At 47.9% G+C, this 25754-nt stretch overlaps 1 protein-coding gene across 3 annotated transcripts; it reads right to left on the bottom strand.

Moving 5' to 3' along the window:
* Nucleotides 1-341: 341 nt before the first annotated feature.
* Drc4 (dynein regulatory complex subunit 4) lies at nt 342-24291 on the bottom strand. Of its 3 annotated transcripts, none has more exons than XM_075977607.1 (11): nt 24204-24254; nt 22630-22716; nt 17334-17563; nt 16194-16400; nt 14832-14886; nt 13797-14002; nt 12698-12865; nt 12241-12327; nt 10504-10713; nt 5259-5324; nt 342-2440 (listed from the first exon to the last, which is right to left on the bottom strand). In XM_075977607.1, the coding sequence occupies exons 3-11, from the start codon at nt 17370-17372 to the stop codon at nt 2291-2293; spliced, it is 1188 nt and encodes a 395-aa protein (XP_075833722.1). In that variant the 5' UTR covers nt 17373-17563; nt 22630-22716; nt 24204-24254; the 3' UTR covers nt 342-2290. The 3 variants fall into 3 exon arrangements, with proteins under 3 accessions (XP_075833722.1, XP_075833721.1, XP_075833723.1); XM_075977606.1 differs by having other exon boundaries at nt 2134-2440; nt 17334-17531; nt 24204-24291; XM_075977608.1 differs by lacking the exons at nt 14832-14886; nt 17334-17563; nt 22630-22716; nt 24204-24254 and having other exon boundaries at nt 2148-2440; nt 16194-16330.
* Between the last annotated feature and the right edge of the window lie 1463 nt (nt 24292-25754).

The raw sequence follows: 25754 nt of genomic DNA, 5'->3' as shown, positions 1-25754 counted from the left end.
CCCCTGTCTGGAAGGATGCCCCAAGCGATCCAACCGCTTTGCCTGAGCCTATCTGGGCACCTCCCCCGCGAACTCCTCATGCCACCCCATGCCACCCCACCCCAGTCTCACCCCAGCCCCACCATCACCCCTTGCCGGGCGCCGCCCATCTCCCCGGACCCAACCCCCATGCCTCCACCAGTGGCCCGCGGGACGACAGAGGCAAGGAGCTGGCTGGCTACCTGGCAACAGTCCCCAGGTGGAGGGAGAGTCAGGGTCCAAAGCTGACCCGTGCCTTAGAAGTCCCTGAGGCCCTGTCAAAGCCGACACTGAGGGTGGCCGAGGGCAGGCAATGGAGGTTTCAGCTCAATCATTTATTTAAGAGACATTCTGGGGCCTGAGAGATGGCTCAGTGGTTAAGAGCATTGCCTGCTCCTCCAAAGGTCCTGAGTTTAATTCCCAGCAACCACATGGTGGCTTACAACCATCTGTAACGAGGTCTGGTGCCCTCTTCTGGCCTGCACGCCTACACACAGACAGAATATTGTATACATAATAAATAAATAAATATTTTTTTTAAAAAAAAGAGACATTCTTTACATTAATTATCTATTTCCTTGGAAAGGTCTCTATAGGCAAGAAAGTCCCACCAGAACCAGAGCCTCCTCCGATGAGAAATGCATGTCCTCCAACCTAAGTTGCCTAGCTGTTCTCGGCCTCATTCTTAGAGACAAATCTGCCTTAGAGCATAGCAGGTGCCAGCCCACTGTGGAAGCATTTCCTGCAACAAGTCTGTTCTCTCACAAGTCCCTCAGAAAGAATGGGAGGAATCTCTAGATTCATTGCTGTGAGTGAAGATAGAGGTAGCTCTTCATAAAAAGGTGCTGCAGGCCTGCAGATTTGGCTCAGTAATTAGGAGTTGAGTTGGTGGTACATAACTTCAGTCCCTGCACTCAAAAGCAGTGTCAGGCGGAGATCTAAGTTCTTGGCCACCCTGGTCTACAGATAGACTTCTAGGACAGCCAGGGCTTCACAAAGAAACCCTATCTCAAAAAAACAAAAACAAAAGAAAAATAACGTGTTGCCTTGCAGGGGACCAGATTCAGCTCTTCGCATCTACATGGTCGCTTATAATCATCTGTAGCTTCCCAAACTGTATACAGAGGTCTGTGTTGGCATGATGGTCGGGATGAAAATGCTGACGTGTTTGAACACCTCGCCCCAGTCTGGGGGTACTGTTTGGGAAGGTTAAGGAAGTGACATCTTTGCTGGAAGTATATCACTAGGAGCAAGATTTGCGATTTTACAGCCCAGTCCCACTTCCTGTTTTTTCTTTTTCCCTTCCTCTTCCCTCCTTCCAGTATAGTCAGGGACATAAGAGGCTAGCCCAAGGGTGACTTGTCTCTCTGTATACACGCTCTCAACTGAGCGCCCCTCAGCTCACAATGCAGCCTCACCTTCCCCTTACCTTCCTCCATCCCTTCACTAGCTACCGCCTCTGAAGCCTGTGATCGTCTTCATGTCTAGAGTCACAAGCTCTAGATTCCATGGAGCTGTCCAAAGAGGACTCTCCCATTCTCAGTCCTCAGGAAGGTTCAGATTGTCTCCCAAACCCCAGTTAACCCAGCTGCAATATGCAGCTGAATTCTCCCAGGGAGACCAAGACCAAGCAGCTCCGGACTGAGGTAACTCACTGTCTCCCAGCACCTTCTGGGTTTCTCTTAGGTTTTCACCATCACAAAGGAGATGGCACTGGTTAGTTCTTATCAATTTGACACAAGCTAGTCACTTGGAATGAGGAGATGCCATCATCAGATGCCTGTGGTCAAATCTGTGTGCCATTTTCTTGATTAATAATTGGAGTACCCAGCCCACTGCGGGCAGTGCCACCCCTAGGCAAAGTGGTCCTAAGCTGCGTAAGAAAAGTCATGGAGTGGAGAGGTTGTGCAGAACCTGGCCCAAAAAGGAAGCCTTCCAGTCCTCTGTGGTTGAGCTGCCCAGCCAAATCAAGAGCATGGGCTTCATGCTCAACAAAGGACACTGAGTCGCCCTCTTGCTGGAGAGGTTAGTACGCAGAGGTTGGAGGTAGGACTCAAAGGGGCAAATACGACACAAACCGGGCAGTATATGGAAGTAGGTAGACAAAGAGAACTTAGAAGCCTTGCAGGCACTTCTTCCCAACAAAGACAGAGAATACAAAGGAAATATGGAAAAACTTTCATTGCTGATGAAGTCTGTTCTTGGAGTAGAATAGGTATCTTTTGGAAAGTGAGGCAGGCCAACTCTAAAGGCGGAAGCTCCCAGAAGGTGGCTATGTAGGGGCACCCACAAGTCCTGCAGGGCCCTGTCCCAGTGTCTGTCCAATCACTGCTGTCTCCAGGGGCTTGAATCCCACATTGTCCAGAGGGATCCCGAAGGCCAGTAACTTTGCCTCATATGTACGCAGTAGGTCATTGTGGGCCTGAAAGGAGAGAGAAATGTCAGGGAGGAAAGGAGTCCACATGCTATGGCCCACCCAGAGGTAGCCTCCACCCCATGAAAGCTGGGGTAGGAGATCTGGGCCAAGCATTTGTCCAAGGTTCTTCTGTGCTAGCAATGCTGATGATTTCATAACATCCCTTACAGTAAGGACTCAGAAGAACTGAGAGTTGGGCAGACTCCTGGCTCTTTAGCAAGTACTTCCTAGTGAGGGTCTCTGTCCCTTTCCTGCCAAGGTGGAATGGCATCTGTTCCCTGCCTCCAGAGACCACAGCACCCTCCACCTCCCCAGTGACGCTGAAGAGGCTACATATAGCCCTGAACCTCAGACATGGTGCTGTTGGGGCCAACAAAGACAAGCGACTTTCTCGTGAAGAGGGGGTTCTCTGCGAATCAGGTTCTGATATTTGGAATTTCGTTTTTATTTCTGTCTAGGAAAAGACTCCACCATATAGCCCAGGCTGGCTAGAACTTGCTATTTCTCCTAGAACAGTTTAGCACTCAAAAATCTCACTGCTTCAAGGGAAAGTCAGTTTTCCCCATGCAGTGTCACTGGGCACAGCAACCACATTCTAGGGCAGGTCCCTTGACCAGGAGTAGCTGGCCAACACAAAATGAACTCCATCTGTGTGTGTGTGTTTGTGTGTGTGTACTTTTTCTTGTGTTTGTTTTGTTTTGGTATTTGTTTGTCTTATTGGTCTTTTTTTTCATTTTTATGTTTTACATATTGCTTTTGTTTTTGAAAGAGAGAAAGTATAAAGTTGAGTGGGTAGGACGCAGGGGGTTTGGGAGTAGTTGGGGAAAGAAAAGAAAAGGATCAGAATATATTGTATGAAATTTTTTTATATACCAACATGACTTGTAATTTTTTTTGACTCTTTACACAGGGTCTCCATTAATGTCCTGGAATTTGCTATATAGAACAGGCTGGCCTATAATTTACCAAGATCCACCTGTCTCTGCCTCCTAAGTACCACCAGGAGTTGGGCATTAAAGGTGTGCCACCACACCCAGCTCAAAAATAGCATGTCTAGTACTTTTGTTACTATATATGTGTGTGTGGGGGTATACGTCTGGAAACGTACACCTATGTGCAGATGCCCAAAAAGGCCAGAAGAGAAAGTTAGATTCCTAGGAGCAGAAGTTATAGGTAGCTGTGAGCTAACCATGCGGATGCTGAGAACTAGACTCCAGTGTCTTTAACCACTCAACCATCTTTCCAAACTCCAAAAGCCACTTTTTGTTTGTTTGGTTTTCAAGACAGCATTTCTCTCTGTAGCCCTGGCTGTCTGGAACTTGCTCTGTAGACCAGGCTGGCCTCAAACTCAGAGACCTGCACCTGCCTCTGCCTCCCAAGTGCTGTGATAAAGGTGTGTACTACCATGGCCTGGCTAAAATGCACATTTTTTTTTATTGGGAAGATTTCACTAGGTGATTGTAAAGACTTGACTATGTTTAATTCATTTGTCTGAGACAGGGACTCACTTTGTATCCTTTTTCATGTTCCTCCTGCCTCAGCACCCCTAAGTGCTAGGATTATAGGTGTTGATGAACTGAATGAAATGAGACTGCTTGGAGGCTGTGAACCTCACAGCAAATGATCAAAAGGGTCACTAGCTAGGATTCAGTGCACACCTTTAATCTCTGCACTCAGATCTCTGTGAGTTCCAGGGCAGCCAGGGTTATATAGTGGGGCTGTGTCTCAAACAAAAACAAAAAGGTTCATTATCCTTACTGCGGTTTAGTAAAGAGACTAATCCCTGGAATACAGAGAAAAATGTAAGGAAGGATGGGTTCCAGAGAGAACTTGAGGCTGAGCGCTGGTTACCAGACACCCCAGGTTCAGACACCAGGTCAGATAAAAGTCAAGGATCTCCCCAGCTCCCGAGAGCAACACACACAGAAGACAACCCTGACTGTGCTCAGCTGGGGGACAGGTGTGAGAAGGAAAGCTCTAGCCTGGCCTCTAGGGAGGGCTGGGAAGCAGTAACAGACACTTCTATTACTTCTATCTATGCAGAGGGTTGTTTGTTGATTGCATGTTTTATGTTTTGTTTTGTTTTTGTTGTTGTTGTTTGTTTGTTTTGAGACAGGGTTTCTCTGTGTAGCCCTGGCTGTCCTGGAACTCAGATATCTGCCTGCCTCTGCCTCCAGAGTGCTGGGAAAAAGGCATGCACCACCACTGTCCAGCCAAACAAATATGTTTAAAACTAAAATCAGATGACATGAATGTCCTCATAAGGCCCTAAACAACTGAACAGGGATACCATGCCTTCCCCATAGAATTAAGCCACTTGTGGGGTGGCTGCTCTTGTTAAATCCTTGGCAAGACAGTGGACAAAGCACAGCAGGACAGTCCACTTACGGACCATCTGGAGTCTGTGCATACACGCTAGCACAGAAGGGTGTGGAGCTGTTCTAGACTCTGAAGGAGTCTGAAAGGCTGAGAGCCGAACTGCAACGGGCACTCTCTGGAGAGCAGAGACTTCCCAACCGACTCAGAGGTCAGGTGAGCAAAGGAGGGGGAGGGAAAAACAGATCTGAACGTGGCAGGAGACAGAGAACTAAGTGTGCACCTGGCAGGACCATGCGCAACACCAGGACAAGGTCACTCTCAGGCCCTAAGGCTATGAGGGCACACCACATGGGGATTAGCACACCCACTTCCTGAATGAAGTGTGTAGAAGAGATGAGAGAGGTCCTCAGAGCCCTTCACCTATGATGTTCACAAGCTGAAGCTAGATACATGGGAAGAGATAGCCCCGGGGGGGGAAGGTGGGGCTGGGGGGGGTGAGCCATACCTTGCAGACCCGGGCCAGCTCATACTGTAAATCCTTGATGGTGGTATTCTTTGACTCTAGAACATCCTAAGGAGAGAGACAAAGGTGACTTTAATATTTGTCATCTGATAGACGTGGACAGGTGGACACTAGTCTAGGGGTTCCCTAAGGGTTGGAAAGGCTCAGGGAATAGCAGTAGAGGTCACTTCAGCCCATACATGTATCCACAGAAGTCTGTCAGCAGGAAAGGTATCCAAGGCATAAGCAAGAACAACAGGGACAGTAGTGGTGTCTTTGTATTGCCTACATTTTTACAACAAAGCCCCAGACTGCCGAGGTCAACAACAGCAGTTGATCTGTGTGTGTGTGACCTAAGACATGTGACATAGGACAGCGGTCGATATTGGGTGCAATAAAGGACTATTGCTCTCCACCTTTTGTTTTGTTTAGTTTTTGAGACAAGGTTTCTCTGTAGCCCTGGTCGTCCTGGAACTCGCTCTGTAGGCCAGGCTGGTCTTGAAATCACAGAAATCCGCCTGCCTCTGCCTCCCAAGTGCTGTGGGATTAAAGGTGTGCACCACCACTGCCAAGCCTGTAGGGCATTTTCTTAACGGTTAATGCAGAAGGGCCCCACTCACATGTGTGGTACCATCCCTGGCAGGTGGTCCTGGATGGTACACCAGGGATGGGATAAGACAATAGATAGGATAGCCAGGGGAACAAGTCAGTAAACATCATTCCTCATGGCTTGTTTCAATCCCTGCTTCCAGGTCCTTCTCTGACTTCCCTTGATGATGGACTATTATGTAGAAAAGTTAAGAGTAGGCAAAAGTTTCTGTCCTGACAGCAACTCCCAAATACCCGGCAGCTGCTTCCCAAATTGCCGCACAGAGGCTGATAGTACTTATAAATGCTTGGCTTACCGGTAGCTCAGGCTTATTACTAGCTACCTCTTATACTTAAATCAACCCATAATTCTTATCTATGTTTAGCCATGTGGCTTGTTACCATTCCTCAGAATGGCATTCTCATCTGCTTCCTCTGCATCTGGCTGGTGACTCTGTGACTCTGCCTTCCTCTTCCCATAATTCTCTTAGTCTGGTCGTCTCACTGATACTTACTGCCTTGCTACCAGCCAGTCAGCATTTTATTAAACTAATACAAGTGACAAATCTTTACAGTGTACAAGCATTAATCCCAGAACTCGGGAGGCAGACACAGGTGGATCTCTGTGAATTCAAGGCCAGCCTGGTCTACAGATTGAATTCCAAAACAGCCAGGAATACATAGAGAGGCCCTGTCTCAAAAGCAAAAAGCAACAAAAACAACAAAACCATGAAACTTCCATGAAAGGAGTAGTAATGACCAGGAGAGGCAGAGCTAACCCACAGTTAGAGTTAAATAAACCCTGATCAGGATGGCCACAACTGAGAACCCCATGCCTCAGTTCCTTGATAGCAAAGGGAAGTGACTAGTACTTAAAGACAGCTCCTTCCTCCCCATTCCTCAGGCAGGATCGTGTTTCCCTCCATGCCTCTACTCCAGTTGACCCGCTGCAACCTGGGACAGGGCACAGCAATGCAGAGATCAGCCTCAGGGTCCCACTGCTGCCAAGGCCAAGAAGACCTACGGCCTGCAAACTGGCCTACCAAGTAACCCACGTCACCACACACCTCTACCCATTGGACCAGGACCTACACCATAATGGCCTCAGACCAGAGTAGGCCCCAGACTTTAGTCCAACTGATTCATGATGGAAATACCATTCAGGCTGTAAAACTCAACACGTAAATAGTATCACCTGCCAAAATGAAAACAAGGACCTAATTCATCAACTCCCATAATTCTGGGAAAGTTTTTCTGGCTTCTTTAGATATGCTTTAGCTGTTTTGTTAATAAAATGTGTCAACCTAAAACATGGTTTTTGTGCTTAAAAGCTCATCCTGAGAAATTTCGCTCAGTGCTACAATGGGATCCCAAACACCCAGTGCAGTCGCCAGCCAGCCAGCTAGTAAAGGCTTACTTGCTCGCTCTCTCTCTCTCTCTCTCTCTCTCTCTCTCTCTCTCTCTCTCTCTCTCTCTCTTCAACACAAGGTTTCTCTGTGTAACAGCCCTGGCCATGCTGGAAATAACTTTGTAGAGCAGGGTGGCCTTGAACTGACAGAGATCCACCTGCCGCTGCCTCCTGACTGCTGGGATTAAAGGCACACACCACCATCGCCCACTAATGAAGATTTTCTATTTGCTTAAATACGTGTCCAAGCAGTCTTCTCTGGCAGCTACCCCACAACACTACTCCTCTGTACGTGAACTGCCCTCATTGCTGAGGATGTCACCTTGGACTCTCCTGAACCATCTTCAGTCAGACAAAAGTCCTCTCGGCTCAGCCCCTTGACAAACCCCTCACCAGTCCTGCCCCCTCACCCCTGCACTTCCCACTCAAGGTAGAGTGGGCTCTTCTGATCCAGTTTCTATGCTCGGAACCTTCCATATTTCCATTGTCATTATACTCATCAGTACATCAGTCAAGTCTTTGCAATCACCCTCAGTCTGCATCTCCCAACTGCTGGGTACTCCCTAGGGTGGCTCAGCAAGGGGCTTCCTGCAATGCCTAATGTTGCATGCCTCTGATCACAGGGACAGGAAAGTGCAGCAAACAAAACTGCTACATAGACTGGCTTACATAAAGTTAGTCCTTTGAGCCTGAAGTCTGTAGTGAGAAACTGGCACTCAAGTTCAGCTAACCTGTGTGCTGATGGCACAGTACTTCTCAGAATAGAACCTCTCCATCAGCAGCTGCAGCTCTGCCTTTCTACTGCAAGCACAGCACAAGCAAGAGAGAAGCCATGCACCCTCCTGCCCTAGAGGATCTGCTTTGGGATGAATTGTAAGCCCCCTTACTGGGTCTGTTGGGGCTTCAGATACAGTTGTTCACATCCTAGAAGCATCAGTGAATCTGGGAACAAAGCACCACACCTGTCTACAAAGGACCCTGAGAAAGATAACCATAATTACTGGGGGCCAACCACAGTCTGGAAGCTATCAGTCACATCAGCCAGCTGCTGCTCATGTCAGCCACATGTGCTGCCTGCTCCTCCTATGCTCCCTTCCTCCAAGCAAGGTAGGGCAGAGAGCCCTGGCCTGCTACAGCTTAGCGAGTAGGCGACAGGTAAGACTGGAGGTTCTGTCAGAGGTTCAGCCTCCTGACTTTTCAGATGATAGAATTTTCTGTCCCCATGGTAGCTGAAATGCTGCTTATTCCATTTATCACTGTCCCCACCTAGATTTCCCAGCACAGCACTGCCACACGAACAAGTGACGCTCTCAGCTCTGTTCAGACATTGCTCCCCAGGTCCTAGGAAAGTGGTTACGTTCCATGGCCGCTGTGCCTGACTCTCCTCATTGTCACTGCCCCAGTCCTAAGTCAGCATCCTGGGGTCCTCACAGTGGCAGAGCCTTTCCCTGTCTCAAGTAACAGAGGACCCTGGACTCATAGATTCCCAAATCAGCTTTCCCCCTCAGGTTACCTCTGTTCCATTCAGTGACTAATGTTGCAGGACAATCTTTGTCTCTACCAAGGTACCTTCTGACTGGTTTAATAAAGTGTTGAATGGCAGGAAGAACAGGCGGGACTTCCAGGGAGATAGAGAGGAATTGGGGGATGCATAGCGGGGGAGAGAATCTGAGAGGTGGAATTCGTCAGCCAAACACAGAGGAAGTGGGACACACAGTTCTGAGTAGAGGTAATGAGACATGTGGTAGAACATAGACTAATATAAATGGGTTAATTTAAGTTATAAGAGCTAGTTGGAAACAAGCCTATATAGTTATAATTTTCCTTAGTTATGATAAAGTAGATACCAATATTGTAACTGTAATTCTTTTTTTTTTTTTTTTTGAGACAGGGTTTCTCTGTAGCTTTGGAGCCTGGCCTGGAACTAGCTCTTGTAGACTAGGCTGGCCTCAAACTCACAGAGAGCCACCTGCCTCTGCCTCCCGAATGCTGGGATTAAAGGCAGTGTGCCACCACCCCCCACTGTAACTGTAATTCTTGCTTGATACCTGTTTTGTTATATGTAATTTTACTATGTTAACGTTAAAACCTTCCTTTTCATTTAAACAGGAAAGGGAAGGTGATGTGAGATTTCCCTCTGTATGCTGTGAATACCATTGGTTAATAAAGAAATTGTCTTGGGCCTGTGCAGGGAATAGATGTAGGTGGGGAAAACTAAACTGAATGCTGGGAGGAAGGAGGAGGAGAAAGAGAGAAGCCATGTAGCCCTGCCAGACACAGATACTGGGACTTTTCCCAGTAAGCCACAGCCACGTGGCGATACACAGATTAATAGAAATGGGTTAAATTAATATCTAAGAGTTAGCCAATAAGAAGCTAGAGCTAATGAGCCAATCAGTGATTTAAATAGTATGGTTTCTGTGTGATTATTTTTGGGTCTGAGCTGCAGGGCGGCCAGGAAACAAGTGGTCTCCTCTTGTAACAAGGCAAAGCTTTCATAATTAATAAGAAGTCTCCACATCATTATTCGGGAGCTGGCAGTCCAAAGAAAGTCCAACTATAAACTAAGGCTTGGCACACTCTGAGCCACAGCAAAAGGGGAACACCAGAGATTCAGGTTAGGGTTAGTGAGGGACTGGGACAGCTTAAGAGAGACCACAAAGCTGGGTGTGATATATATACTCTGAATGCCAACATTCGTGAGGCAGAGAAAGGTGATCTCTATGCATTTGTTCCTGTCTCCAAAAAAGATAGGTAGGGGGTAGGAGACAAAACTGCAAGAGGACAGTTTCAGTGCCCAGAGGCCTGCAGCACATGCACTGTTCTCAAGAGGACAGTTCCAGTGCCCAGAGGCCTGCAGCACATGCACTGTTCTCAAGAGGACAGTTTCAGTGCCCAGAGGCCTGCAGCACATGCACTGTTCTCAAGAGGACAGTTTCAGTGCCCAGAGGCCTGCAGCACATGCACTGTTCTCAAGAGGACAGTTTCAGTGCCCAGAGGCCTGCAGCACATGCACTGTTCTCAAGAGGACAGTTCCAGTGCCCAGAGGCCTGCAGCACATGCACTGTTCTCAAGAGGACAGTTTCAGTGCCCAGAGGCCTGCAGCACATGTGTTGTTCTCAATGCAAAAACCATGGCAGCCCGACTGAACTGAGGAGTCTCTGTGCTACTCAATAGGGCAAAGAGCAAGACTGAAGGGCCCACCACAAAAAAACAAACACCGTGCGTGCTTCAGGAGCCATCAGCACCTACCTCAAGTTTGCGGGACACAAGTGTTAGTGCGGTGGGATCCAAGTTGGAGGCTGCCAGCACCTCGTTGAACTGCACCTCCCTCTTTTCCACAGCAGCATTCAGTGCCTGCAGTTTACGCTCCAACACCAGGTTCTTGAAGCCTGTCTTTTGCTGCACCTCCTGGATGGCTGCAGTGAACTTACGATAGAGCTCGTCTCTCTCCTGCTGCACCTGGGGACAATGAGACTGGAGTGAGTAACAAGGACCTTCACCATGAGATAGCTCCTCAAGTAGAAACCACTTCCCACCCTGCCCTAAGTGTGCTGCTTCTGTAGAAGGGTCACTTTTACTATCACCACACCCATGGCACATGGGCATTTGGTATCCACACTGTCTGCACTATACCCTATGTGCACAGAATGAAAAATCTGTAGCTCAGCACATAGCAGAAGGTAAGAGAGGGGAGTCAGCATTACCACTTATCTCAGTTAGGGTTACTATTGCTGTGATGAAACACCATCACCAAGCAGCTTGGGGAGGAAAGGGTTTATTTGGCTCATACTTCTCCACTGTAATCCATCATGGAAGGAAGTCAGGACAGGAGCTAAAGCAGGGCAGGACCTGGAGGCAGGAACTGATGCAGAGGCCGTGGAGGAGTGCTGCTCACTAGCTTGCTCAGCCTGCTTTCATATAGAACCCAGGATCATCAGTACAGAAACAGCATCACATACAATGGGTCACATACAATGGGCTGGGCCCTCCCCAATCAATCATTAAGAAAATGCTTGCCAGGTGATGGTGGTGCACACCTTTAATCCCAGAATTTGGGAGGCAGAGGCAGGTGGATCTCTGTGAGTCTGAGGCCAGCCTGGTCTATAGAGAAAGTTTCAGGATGGCCAGAGCTGTTACACAGAGAAGCTTTGCCTTGAAAAACCACCCCTCTCCCTGAAAAGAAGAAAAGCTGCAGTACAACAAGGTGGTATTTCATTCCTACCAGCAAGAGGGCTGTCACATATCTAGAGAGCAGGAAAGAGTCACCCGAATGTTTACATTAGTGGCCTGGGAATTCAGGTTAAAGAGTGTTTGTTTTTGTTTCTTTATCAAAGTGATAAGATGCAATTATTAATTAATTAATTTTGAGACAGAGTATCCTCATGTAGTTCAGGGTAACGTTGAACTATGGACTTAGTTTATAGTTGTGTTCCATACTTGGCTTACCCTATGGTTTCTTTTTTTTATTGGTATATTTTGTAGAAGGCCCCAAATCTCACAAGAACCAGGATTCCTGGCGGCCTATCAGTTTGTGGAGGAGGCTTGGTCCCTATGATTCCATCTGTGTTGTACATTTTTAGTACTGACTATTATTGCCTATTCACTGTAAATAAACCATGGAGAGCCGGGCGGTGGTGGCGCATGCCTTTAATCCCAGCACTTGGGAGGCAGAGGTAAGTGGATCTCTGAGTTTGAGCCCAGCCTGATCTACAGATCAAGTTCCAGAACAGTCAGGCTACACAGAAAAACTCGGCTCAGACAACAAAAACAAACAAACAAAAAGTTGTGTGCAAACACACCTATAATTCCAGCTATTCAGGAGGCTAAATTAGGAGATGCCAGATCCCAGGAGTTTACGACCAGGCTGAATGAAACAGTGAGACCCTATTTCCAAACAAACAAACAACAGAAGTGCAGATTAGGAGCAGGGAGGAGGGTGCATCTCGCTCACAGTCCAGAGCCCGGCCGCGCACCCCGCCTGCTCACCTTGATGAACCTCTGCTCCAGCACCTCGTGCTCCCACTGCAGGTCTTTCAGCTCCTTCTCAACAACCTTTAAACGTGCCTTTGTGCACTGCAGGGAAATCAGGGAGTAGGGGACATAAAAACTTAGGGTTCACAGACTCCTGGAGACAGCAAGATCAGAAAAAAAAACCATCAGGCACAACTGGCTGGAAGACTCCAGCAGCTGGGCCCCACTCAAGCTATGAGTGGAATGTGTGGAAAACGAGGGTCCATCTACAACAGTGCCTGCCTACTTATAGCTCCAGAGGAGCTCAAGAAAAAGAAAGTCCAGCATCACCATGTCCCCCTTTTTTGCACTAAGGATGAGTCCTGCTCACAAGGACCTCAAGAAGACATTCCCTCCCACGTTTTCCCTCCTGGGCCCAGCAGGGAGGGAAAGAGGATTCAGAGGAGGGGAAAGAATTCAGTAGGAAACTCACAATCAGGATGTGCTTGTCCCTTTCATAGTTCCCAATTCTCCTCTGCATCTCGTTCATCTCATCCTTCGCTTTCTGCAGAGGGTCTGCCAGCCGCCTGTTCTGCATAGACACCTCCGCCATCTCCCTCTCCAGGTGTTCTTCTTTCTTCCGCATGTCCTCCATCTGCTCCTGTTAGCACAGTGCACATACAGGGGCTTGGCCTGGGAGCACTGGCCAAACGCCCTCCATTTTATTATGAGTGTTTGACATGCGTGTGAGCATGGGTGTGCATGCCACAGTATACTCGCGGAGGCAGGAGGACAGCTTTCAGGGGCTAATTCTCTCCTGCTATGGGTTCCAGGGCTACAGCTCGGGACGTCAGGTTTGCAGGGGAAGCACTTTCACCCACCGAACCACCTCACCGACACTTTTTGTTTTTCTAAGACAATGTCTCCCTAACCAGCCTAGGCTGGCTTTGTCCTGCCTCTACCTCGTTAGCACTGGGATTTCAGGTTTGTGCCACCATATCCAGTGATGGATTCCCTCAAGGAAAAACTGATCCTGAGGCAGATACCTTTCATCTCAGCCCTCAGGAGGCAGAGGCAGGTGGCTCTCCGAGAGTCTGAGGCCAGCCTGGTTACATGGCGAGTTCTAGGACAGCTGGAACTACCCTGTGAGGCCCTGTCACAAGCACGCTGAGGAGCAGGTCTTCTTTTATGGGTAAGTGGCAGCTTTGCAGTCGCAAGCTCTGCTGAATTACATAACAGAATGTCCATGCACGCTGAGAGGGTTTGTTTAGACCAAAGGCAATTCTCTACTGTGGAAACCCCGCCAGTATTGACATGTCCAAAATGACCAAGCAGTGACTGATGGGATGAACTGACACCATTCTGTCAGCATTTACACACAATGGCAAGCACCAACTGCGGCCACACGTCAGTCAATATGCAGCGCCTTCGGTAGCCCTGCCTAGGCATTTACATGTCAGAACACCTTTAATTTTATCTGAGGGTAACAGAGGGACACTCTCCAATCTTATTTTAGGAGGGAGTGTTAGATCTGGTGGGCCTGCAGACCGGGTCTGCGTCCCCAGGCCCTGTCTCCCAGACCACGTCAGTACCTTGAGGGAATTGATTAGGGCCAGGTTGTTCAGAGTGATGTCATTGTAGTAGTTCTTGATGTCAGTGAAGGCTTCCTCGTGGCGCTGCATCAGCGTGCTGATCTGCCCATTCTTCCTCTCCTCCACCTCGTGGATCTCAGTCTTTCTCCGCAGGTCCAGCTCATCTCTCAGCATCTTCATCTTCTTGTCGTACTTGGCCTCAATTTCTGAAAGGCAGCAGCACACACAGCAGCTTAGAAAAACAGGTGACCCAAAGCCACGGGAAAAGATGGAACCGATAAACAGTGCTAGAGAATACCGGTCAGGGTCAGAATGGAGGCTGCGCAGGCCACCTGCCGGAGCCAGACGGGCTTTAGTGAATATTTCCTGCAAGTGACCTAGTCAGCACAGAGGCCACGACCAGCTTTCCTGTCTGTGATAACTGATGACTGCAGTGGCTGTCCCTCACTACTCCCAGTGCACACTAACCATAGCCCATGTGCCTGTCCAGTCACACACTGTAGTGCTCAGTCAACAAGCAGATGGACTTCAGACACGGAAGGCTTTTCAAGGCAGGAGATAAGGAGACGCCTGAATAAAGTGCTGCGTGCTGATGACGGCTCGCTTGAGACAGAATGAAGATGTGGGCGCTGACCACAGCTCCCCGAGTTCACATGGGGCTGAGCTTTTCTGTGGCTCTGAATATTCTCTAGTGACCCCAGCATGGTGGTGTATACCTTTAATCCCAGCACTCAGAAGACAGAGGCAGCAGCTTCTCTGTGAGTTCGAGGCCAGCCTGGTCTACAAAGTGAGTTCCAGGATAGCCAGGGCTACACAGAGAAGTCTAAAAACAAACAAACAAAAAACTCTCTTTCTGTCTCTCTTCTCCTCACTGTCTCCCCCACCCTCCCTCTGTGTGTGTGTGTGTGTGTGTGTGTGTGTGTGTGTGTGTGTTACTGAGCTTCTTTAATATGGTTTATGTGTCTCAAGTTACCAAGCAGTGATGGGAGGGGTTCCTTGGCACCATCCTACACCCTGTACAACTGCGAAACTGACCTCGAACTTGCCTTTCAAAGTCATTTCGCATCTTGGTGATCTCCTCAGCATGTTTCTGCACAAATGAGAAGGGGGTGTTACTAGAAAGCCAGACAGAGAAACCCACGGCTCTACTACCTGTGGGGAAATGCAGTTTAGTACCCCCTGTGCTATTGCTGCTTTCTGGATTCTCCTTACCTCCACATCATAGAGTATGCCCAATAACATGGCTTTGAGAACCTCCACATTTCATACATAACTCACTTCCCCAGGGAAGTCACCTCTGAATCTCACAGACAGTACAGACATGAGTACTGTACATGGCTTGGTTTCCTCATCCAACCTATGAAAAGCCAGAAACAGCAGCCACATCTACACGGACAGCGGGCTCCTGATAGCCTGCCTCACTATTGTTTAGAGTAGTATAAGAGATGGTGGTGAGGGGCTGGAGAGATGGCTCAGTGGTTAAGAGTGTTGCCTGTTCTTCCAAAGGTCCTGAGTTCAATTCCCAGCAACCACATGGTGGGTGGCTCACAACCATCTGAAATGAGATCTGGTGCCCTCTTCTGGCCTTCAGGCATACAGGCAGAAAGAATATTGTATACATAATAAGTAAATAAATATTTAAAAAAAAAGAAAAGAGAGATGGTGATTATTTTAGTTTTTTGAGACAGGGTTTATCTGTGTAGCCCTAGCCATCCTGGAACTTACTCGGTAGACAAGGCTAGCCTTGAACACTCCACCTGCATCTGCCTCCTGTGTACCACCAAGTCCAGCTCAGAGATTATATTAATAAACAATTACATGCTACAATTTTTGTAAGATTTATCATTTAATTATTATTTCATTTTATGTGTGCGAGTATTATGTCTGCAGCATCTGCGAGTCTGGTGCATATGAAGGACAGAAGAGGGCATCGTGTCCTGGAGTCACACACAGTTGTGAATCACTGTACAGGTGATAGGAACTGAACTCAGGTCTTCTGTAAGAGCCACCAGTACTCTTAACCACTGAGCCAGCTCAGATTTTTATTTTCTGTGTATGGGTATTTGGCCTATATGTATGTCAGTATACTACATGTGTGTCTGGTGTTCACAAAAGCCAGAAGAAACTGTTGGATCCCCTGGAACTAGAGTTACAGATAGTTGTGAGCTGCCATGTGGGTGCTGGGAACTGAACCCACATCTTCTAGAAGAAGAGCCAGTGCTCTTGACTGTTAAACCATTTCTCCCACCCCTACATATTACAAATTTGAATAAGTTTTGCTAATGTCTTATTTGTTAAAAACCTCTGATCATTTTTGCACAAAAACACAAGTCACCGGATGTCAAAGATGGCTAGGTTCCCCGTCTCCACAGCCGCCGAAGCACAGCCTGTACCTACCAGACGCAGGTTCTTTATCACCACCTCATTAGCCAGCTCCTGCTCCTTGAGCTCCACTTTCAGCCCCCGCATGTCCTTGCGCAGTGCGCCCTCCTGTGTGCGGTGCTCCTTCTGGGCCAGCTTCATGACGACAGTGCCCTCGGTCTTCACCTCCGCCAGGTTGTTCTGGTGCTCATACAACAGGTGCTTTACTTTCTGCTTGTACACCTGCAAGGGGCGTGAGGGTGGGCGCCGCATGCTCATCTGCAGCACCAGTGCGTGCCCAGCTCCCTAGCAGCTAAGTGGCAGCAGAACTGTAAAGGGCAGCCTGCTCATACTCCCACCATTCAGAGGCTTTGAGTCAGAGACTCAGGACCTGCTTCCCCTTTTCCTCCTCAGAGACTGTTGGGAGGCTCTAACGGGAGCACAGTGGACACTGTGACAGGTCATTCAGTTATGAAAAACAAATGAATAAAAATCAACACCTCATGTTTTTGTTTGTTTTGAGACAGGGTTTCCAGTAGGCCAGGCTGGTCTCACACGACTGCTCCTGGCCCTCTTGCATCTGGGATCACAGGCGTGCACCACCATACCCAGCTCTAGGTTTCAGTACTTTCCATATTTGGCTGAATTCAGAGCTGCTCGTGGCACACCTACACATGGACATTACCGCAGTCCCATCCTATTTCATCGGAGGAAGCGGTCCTCTTCCACAGAGCACACAGTGGCAGCAGTGCAGGAAGAGGTGGCTAGTCATTCACCTAGTCCAGGTTAATCAACAGAATCGATGCAGGTGATCAAAGAGGTGACAAATGACACAGCCAAATCACCTTTGCAACTTTCCTCTGACTCTTAGAAAAACTGCCTCAGCCAGGCAATGGTGGCACACCTATCCAGCCCTTGGGAGGCAGAGGCAGGTAGTTCAAGGTCAGCCTGGTTTACAGAGTGAGTTCCAGGATGGCCAAGAGCTGTTATACAGAGAAACCCTGTCTCGAAAAAAAAAAAGAAAAGAAAAGAAAAGAAAAACTGCCTCTGGTTCACAGTACAAAGAACACAAGCAAAGGAGTTTATTCCCAAAAAAAAGCAGAAGTGTCCTCCGGACCCGTTTCTGTGCTGCTGCCCCGTGACGCCAGCGGGCACTGACAGACCAACTCTACTCACCTTGATCTCCACCTGGTGCCTCTCCTCTGCCTCCTCCATCTCACGGTCTTTGTTTCGAAGCTCAGCCTTCTTTTCCTCCAGCTGCCTTCTTGTGATCTCCCAGAAAGTGTGGATTTTGTCACGCTCTAGCTGAAAGTAGTTGCGCTCCTCTCGCTCCCGATCCAGCTCCTCCCGGATGCGGGCAACATGTTCCTCCACCTGGCCAGGCACAGGGCATCAAGTGAGGCGCCCTGCAAAAGCCCAGCCACCACCAGAGTGTGCGGACCAAGGGAAGCAGGGAAGAAAAAGGGGGGGGTCACCTTACTAAAGTTAAATACAAAGCAGGAATGCTCCAGAGACAGTAAACAGCAAAAGTTTCTTAAATTTGGCAAAGAATTACAAAACAATTAAATCTGTTCAGCAACTTCTGGATTCTTTTAAGAAATTTCTCAAGGCAGGCGGTGGTGACGCATGCCTTTAATCCCAGCACTTGAAAGACAGAGGCCAGCCTGGTCTACAGAGTGAATTCCAGGATATCAAGAACTGTTTCATAGAGAAGCCGTATTTTAAAACATCAACAAACAAACAAAAAAGAAAAAGAAACACAGGCATTATTTTTGTTCAGCAATATTAGCATTCCCATTGTTATTAACTATAAAACACTTTTTTTTAAAAAAAATTATTTATTTATTTATTATGTATACAGTGTTCTGTCTGTTTGTATGCTTGCTGGATATGAAGAGGGCACCAGACCTCATTACAGATGGTTGTGAGCCACCATGTGGTTGCTGGGAATTGAACTCAGAACCTCTGGAAGAACAGTCAGTGCTCTTAATCTCTCGAGCCCCCCAAAACACTTCTGGTGCCCTCTTCTGGCCTGCAGGCATACACACTGACAGAATATTGTATACATAATAAATAAATAAGTATTAAAAAAAACTCAAAACAAAAACACTTTAAAAGTAAATAATATACAATTTTAAACAGGAAAATGGTTGAAAATTGGAATACACCGGGCAGCAATGGTGCACGCCTTTAATCCCAACAGAGACAAGCGAATCTCTGTGTTTGAGGCCAACATGGTCTATAAGAGCTAGTTCCAGGACAGCTAGGGCTGGCTGCACAGAGAAACCCTGTCTCAAAAAACCAAAAAAGAGGGCTGGAGAGATGGCTCAGCGGTTATCTTTCCAAAGGTCCTGAGTTCAAATCCCAGCAACCACATGGTGGCTCACAACCATCTGTAATGAGGTCTGGTGCCCTCTTCTGGCCTGCAGACATACAGACAGACCTCATTACAGAGATTACATGAGATCTGGTGCCCTCTTCTGGCCTGCAGACATACAGACAGACAGAATATTGTATACATAATAAATTAAAAAAAAAAAACAAACAAAAAAGAAAAAAAATTGGAGCACATCAACTTAAGAGATATAAAAATTACACAGAAGCACATAATCTTAACATAAAATATTAAAATAAAAATAAAAAGACCACTGGAAACACTAGTAAAAAATTACACAACAGACTCTGTCCAGAGCCAATTATAAATCTGCAATTAAGGAGGAAAGTAGGGCAGGCTTCCAGCGTTCTCGGGCCCTCGCTTCCCGTGAGAATGAGTTATGTTTAGGCACAACCCCAGGACAGCTACGGTGCAGTATTTTCTCTTTCAAGATACATTTCACACAGGGAAACCATATCTTCCATTTCAATAAACAAGACAAAAAGCAGCCAAGGGGCTCTGAGGAAGGGGCTGGGCAGGGGCTAGGTGCCTATGGGCGCACACGGCCCCGCAGAATCCGCCCAGCCTCGGTGCCGTCATACACACTGGCAGTGTCCGGCAGTGCCTTCATGTCACGGGCCTTTGCTGTACTCCAACAGTCACAGAGTCCTGTTCTATTGGCTTAGTGCTATTTGGATTTCTTATAAATATCCAAATTTCTAACTTCTCTCGAAAAATCAAAAAGCTAAGAACACCAGAGTTCAGGGGATAGAGAGATGGCTCAGCAGTTTAGAACACTGACTATTCTTCCAGAGGACCACGGTTCAATTCCCAGCACTCACATGGCAGCTAACAGCTGTCTGTAATTCCAGGATCTGACACCCTACACACCTGCAAGCAAAACACCAATGCAAATAAAATAAAAATAAATTATACAGCCGAGCGGTGGTGGCGCATGCCTTTAATCCCAGCCCTCGGGAGGAAGACGCAGGCAGATCTCTGTGAGTTCGAGGCCAGTCTGGTCTACAAGAGCTAGTTCCAGGACAGGCTCCAAAGTTACAGAGAAACCCTGTGGGGGGGGGGGGGAGAAAAGAAAGAAAAGAAATTATCTAGAACACAGAGACAGAGAAGATTAGAGTAGATTTACTGAAACCGCTGCAAACAGCAGCAGGAAGTTCCTAGAGGCAAGTTCTCTCATGGCGGAAAGAGGGTGGAAGTTTTTATGGTAGTTGAGGGGAAGTTATTTGACTTTTATCTCACCAGTCATTTGTGTGTGGTCCATATCTGGGTTCACGGGGTTGGGGGACATCGCACTGTCTTGTATGTAGTACATTTATAGCACAGATTGTTTTTCTTGAGACTGGCCAGCAGTGTACGGTACCCCAAGTCCTTAGGAGTTAGGCTCCAGCTGTCTGTGTATCACACACATCACTAGGAGGCAGGCACCAAGTGGCCATGCATGGTTGCTAAAGTATGGAAATTTGGCTCTTATTTTTTAGTCTTTTGCCTCTAAAATCACCAATACTCGAGCCAGGTCCAACTCCAATTTTAGCTTATATCACTCTCTGAATCTCCTTCATATTATCTTAAACTATTAAAATAGTAAGTCTTGAGAGATGGCTCAGAGGTTAAGAGCACTGGCTGCTCTTCCAGAGGTCCTGAGTTCAATTCCCAGCAACCACATGGTGGCTTATAACCATCTATAATGAGATCTGGTTCCCTCTTCTGGCCTGCAGGTAATGCATTCAGAACACTGAATACATAATAAATAAATAAACCTTAGAAAAATAAAATAGTAAGTCTTATTAACACAGCTGCATATAACCCTCCAGTCTGTGTCAAAACCTCACAACACGGCCATCATCAACACAGACCCAGGTGGATACACCGTTTGCCACATGTTGTAGCTGTCAAGAACCTTGTTAGGTTTTCTAATTATGTTCTCCAGCCTTTTACATATATATATATATATATGGCCTAAAATAATTTGTAGAAGGACATAACCTCCCCAAGTTCAATCTTCAACACTACCAAAAGGTATGATAAAGGCATCATCCCAGAATCAGGAATATAGCTCAGTGGTAGAGCACGCGCCTTAACAAAAGTTAAATAAAGGAAGAAAACCTCCGCCCAAACTAAGCACAGGCAATAAGAAACAGGCAGCTCCAATAGAGCTACTCCTTGTTGGAAGTATTGTCAAAAATAAAACGGCAACAAGCCAGCAAAATTATTCAGCAGGTAAAGGTACCTGGTGCCAAGCCTGAAAACCTGAGTTCAGTCCCAGACCCTACACTGTGGAGGGAAAGAAAACACACACAAAAGAAATAACAATAATTTTAAAAAGAGTGGATGATTAATCAGATGGAGACATTGTAATTTTAGGTAAATCATGTTCTTTTTTTTTTAAAGCAATCTTTTCTCATTTTACATACTAATCCCAGTTCCTACTTCCTCTCCTCCTCCAGCTCCTCCACCTCCCCCCATCCACACCCCATCCACTCCTCAGAGTGTGGTAGGGCTTCCCATGGGCAGTCAACAAAGTCTGGCACATCACTCTGAGGCAGAACCAAGGCCTCCCACCCTATATCTAGGCTGAACAAGCTATCCCTTCAAAGAGAATGGGCTCCAAAAAGCCAGTTCAAGCACTAGGGATAAGTCCTGGCCCCACTGCCAGTGGCCCCATAGACTGCCCGGGTCACACAACTGTCGCCCACATTCAGAGGGCCTAGTGTGGCCCCAGAGACTGCCCGGGTCACACAACTGTCCCCCACATTCAGAGGGCCTAGTGTGGCCCCAGAGACTGCCCGGGTCACACAACTGTCACCCACATTCAGAGGGCCTAGTGTGGTCTCATAGACTGCCCGGGTCACACAACTGTCACCCACGTTCAGAGGGCCTAGTGTGGCCCCATAGACTGCCCGGGTCACACAACTGTCCCCCACATTCAGAGGGCCTAGTGTGGCCCCATAGACTGCCCGGGTCACACAACTGTCCCCCACGTTCAGAGGGCCTAGTGTGGCCCCATAGACTGCCCGGGTCACACAACTGTCACCCACATTCAGAGGGCCTAGTGTGGTCTTATTCAGTCCCTCTGCTGTCAGTCTGGAGTCAGTGAGCTCCCACTAGCTCAGGTCAGCTGTTTCTGTGGGTGTCCCCATTGTGGTCTTGACCCCTTTGTTCATATTATTGCTCCTCCCTCTCTTTGACTGGACTCTGGAGCTCAGCCCAGAGCTTAGCTGTTGGATCTGTGTCTGCTTCCATCAGTTGCTGGATGTAGGTTCTACGATAACATTTAAAGTAGTCATCAGTATGACTACAGGGCAAGGCCAGTACAGGCACCCTCTCCTCTATTGCTCAGGGTCTTAGCTGGGGTCATCCTTGTGGATTCCTGGGAATTTTCCTAGTGCCAGGTCTCTTGCTAGCTCTGTAATGGCTCCCTCAATCAAGATATCTCTTTCCTTGCTCTTCCTCTCTGTTCTTCCCCCATCTCGGCCATCCCATTCCCTCATGATCTCCCCCCACCCCCGCCAATCATGTTCCTTTTAAAACTTTCATCCTTTTTTTTTTCTTCTTCTTCTTTTATTTTGGATTTTTGAAACAGATACTCTCTCTGTAGTCTGACTGTCCTGGAACTGCCTATGTAGATTAGACTGGCCTTAAACTCACAGAGATCCACCTGCCTCTGCCTCCCAAGACATGAGTCATCACAGTAGGCTAAAAACTTGCCTTTTGCTATAATGTTCACTGGCAAACAAAGAATGACATATATGTATTATCACATATGTATCAGCTCTATGAACAATGGGTACATTAAAAAGGTAAGAATAAAAGAAAAATACACAAAGTTAAAAATAACTATTACGTTCAGGGCTAGGGGGACTCCTTCCAAGTTCCTATTAAAAAGTTTCTTCACATGGACATATTACATTTTTTAAAAACATGCAATGTGGGGGTGGGGTGGAAACTGCAGACTTAGGATAAGCATGTTACACTCAGACAGACAGAGAGGAGACGGGCAAGCAGAAGAGCGGGTGAGTTGCCAACACATCTGCAGCAGAGCCCACCCTGGGGCCAGACATTTAGAAGGGCTGTGCTCACCTGCTCCTTGGTCATGTCCTCTGGTGCGAGCCCATCCACAATCTGGTTGCCCTTGGCTTTGCCTTTCTTCCCTTTCTTTTTGGGTGCCTGTGTTAGAGGAAGAGATGGCCGAGTAAGTAAAGACTACTCTCTCGAATAGAGTATGCTTCCATGGGCATTATGGGAAAGCGCACCTGTGGAGAACCAAGGCCTCTGCTAGTTCACACACCGCTCACTGGAGCTCTCATGCAGAGGGCATCACTGTACTGACCCTCCCCACAGTCATGCCCGTGAACCACGTGTACATGGGGAAGGGAGATCATTAACACATTTGGAGAAACACAGAGAAGAAATTCTCCTCTTCAGAAAAGAACACCTTCTCTTTCCAAAAGGGAAAGAAAGGAGTCACTCCAAGACCATTCATTCCTAGGAAAAGGGCAAGAATTTCTTTGGTCTGGCAAAAATAAATAAATAAAAAAAAATAAGAGGGGGTTGAGGGAAAGGAATATGGGGAAAGAAATTAAGGTGCTTTTGAGGGGTAGTATGGAAACCTAAAATAAAAAAAAAAAACTTACCTGAGCTAAAAATGGAGGAACACACAGCGCTATCATGCCTCACAACCACCACAGGAACACACGCAAGAAACTTACCAAGTAACAGAGAATTAGCCTTCTAGCTAAGATCGAGTTCTTATCAGTGCAAATGTAGGAAAGAGTGACCTCAGAGCAATGACCAAACCTGAGGCTCGTTTCTTCCAAATCATAAACTACAGAGAGCTCTAGTCAGGAGTGAGCAAACAGCACGTGCACTCGTGCGTGTCTGTAAACGTGTTTCCAGCAGAAACTGCTCACATGGGTCCTGCTTTATTTTAGCGGCGTGGTAAGGTCATAAACGCTTTCAGGGAAAATTCAACAGCAGTTACTATTCACGATGTTTCCAGGCAGGAGCTCCCCCAGGGAGAAGTCACCCCGTCAGCTGATGACCCACCTCCTGGCACACCTGCCAAGAGACTGCACTAATGCCAACACCTGTGTCCGAAGGGGAAGGGCATCATTATATCAGGAAGGTCTAAGGAGCCTGAGGTCTCTGCAACCCAAGGTGATACGCTGATCACACTATGACACTCGGCCCTCTCTAACATCCCTAGTAGAGAGGGACCTTAGCCACCGTGGGATGATGCATCAGGTTCTCCACCTCAGAGACAGTTCCTAGGGTTTCTCCGGAACCGGACTCTGATCCTGTGCACCTTAAGTGCCCCAGAGCCCATATGAGATGGAATCCTAGATCCCCAGGATTTGGCAGACTCAGCTTCCGACTTCTGGACACCTTGCACACCAGGCTCTCAGTCTGGCCAGTTCGACGACCAGCCCCGACCAAAGGGCCAAACCTTAGTTCAAGTGCATGCAGGCCCCGACATCCTGGCCTCCCCAAGTGGGACCTCACGGAAGCGCCCAGTTCTCCATTCTAGTCATCCAAAAATGCAGGCCGCTACGCCCGGGCCTCCCAGTCCCCGGAACCCAACCATATCCGCATTTCGGAGCGAAAATCCCCCTGTTCTCTGTGCACTGGAGACCCAGAGCACTGGCCGGACTCACCATGCTGCCAGCAGTTCCGCACCGCCACTACTCCGGGATAGGCGATGGTCTGCCGAGGCTGCGCTGTCTCCTGGCAACCCGGACGAGATCCCGCGCTGGTTCCCAAATCCTCGCGAGACTCTCCTCAGAGCCACCGCCCCACCCACCCCCAGGGACCTCGACAACGCGGAGTGCGTCCCTAACGACGCACCAGAAGAAGAGATAAACAGTTGGGAGCTGCCGGGTGTTGCCTTCAGTTTATTGCTGGTCTCTTTCCCGCTAGAACTTGAGCTACAAAAGAGATGACTGTGGTTCATTCGGCTCTCCAGAGTCTACTTGGCGGGCACTTCGGGAAGAATAGATAAAGGAGAGAATGTCTGATTAATCTGCCATCCAAGCTCAGTTCCCAAATTGGATTCAAATATGAGCTAAGAGTCCGCTCTTGCAGTTCATCCACCTTGCCTCGCTTGTGAAAATTCCTATCATGTGCTGCCCTGATGAGACTGAAAACACATAGCTGAGCTTCCAGAAACTCTGAAAGAAAAAGGCTGGGAGTGTTATCTTATGCCTGTAATCCCTTCACTGGGGAAGCTGAGAGGGAAACCAACCGTCTGGGCTGGAAGCTAGCCTGGGCTACATAGTTTTAGTTTTAATCCAGCCAGAGCTACACACCAAGAGCTTGGCTCAAATAGGAGGGTAGGCGCGGCAAGAGGAAAAGGTGGCCTGGCAGGACTGGGGCTGCATGAAATTCAGTAGCAGAGCTCTTGCAAAGCCATGCTGAGTGTCCTGGTTTCCGTCCCCAGAAACAGAAGGGGCAGCAAGTCATACTTCCCTGTCTGCTTTGTGGCTGAAGATTCCACAACCATAACTGGATGCATCTGCATCCAACCAAGAGAGAAAGGCTCGCCCAGTAGAGGGGATCAGACATAGCAGCGAGTTCCTCTTGTTTGCCTCCCTCCCCCGCCCCACAGAGATTCTTGGGGAAAGAAAGGCTAGCTGGAAGAAGAGTACTGAATCCTTGTGAACCTCTAACAGTTAGAGACTTATTTACAGTAAACCCTAACAAAGCCAGCACGACTGCCAGACTGCTTTCTGACAGTGAGCTCTAAGGTGAGCACAGAGGGGAGAGGGCTTAGGAGTCTCCCAGAGGAGATTTGACGCGAGGCGGTGAAGTAACACAGCCAAGTAATGGCTTAGCACTTACCCACAGCGCGACAGGTGCTTCACGTGGATTTGCAGTTTTGATCCGTTAGTCTACTGGGGAATCCTGAACTAAATAAATGTACCAGCAACTCCTTTCAGCTGGCCCGTAGTGGTGCACGTCTTTAGTCCCCAGCACGTTGGCAGGCAGAGGCAGCCAGACCTCCCAGTTCGAGGCCAGCCTGGACTGAAGAGTGAGTTCCAGGACAGCCAGAGCTACACAGGGAAACTGTCAAAAAACCAAAACAAATAAACAAAAAACAACACCTTTCAGCAAAAAGGGCAAGAATAGGAAAACTAGTTCAGATAGCATAGACAGGGCTTCTGTTTGGCAGAAATCGACAGAACAGCTTGACTTTTCAGTGTGGGATT

Source organism: Microtus pennsylvanicus, chromosome 6 (genome assembly GCF_037038515.1).
Source record: "Microtus pennsylvanicus isolate mMicPen1 chromosome 6, mMicPen1.hap1, whole genome shotgun sequence".
Classification (NCBI taxonomy): domain Eukaryota; kingdom Metazoa; phylum Chordata; class Mammalia; order Rodentia; family Cricetidae; genus Microtus; species Microtus pennsylvanicus.
The sequence above is the reverse complement of the archived record's forward strand: the minus strand, read 5'-3'. Positions and strand labels throughout refer to the sequence as shown.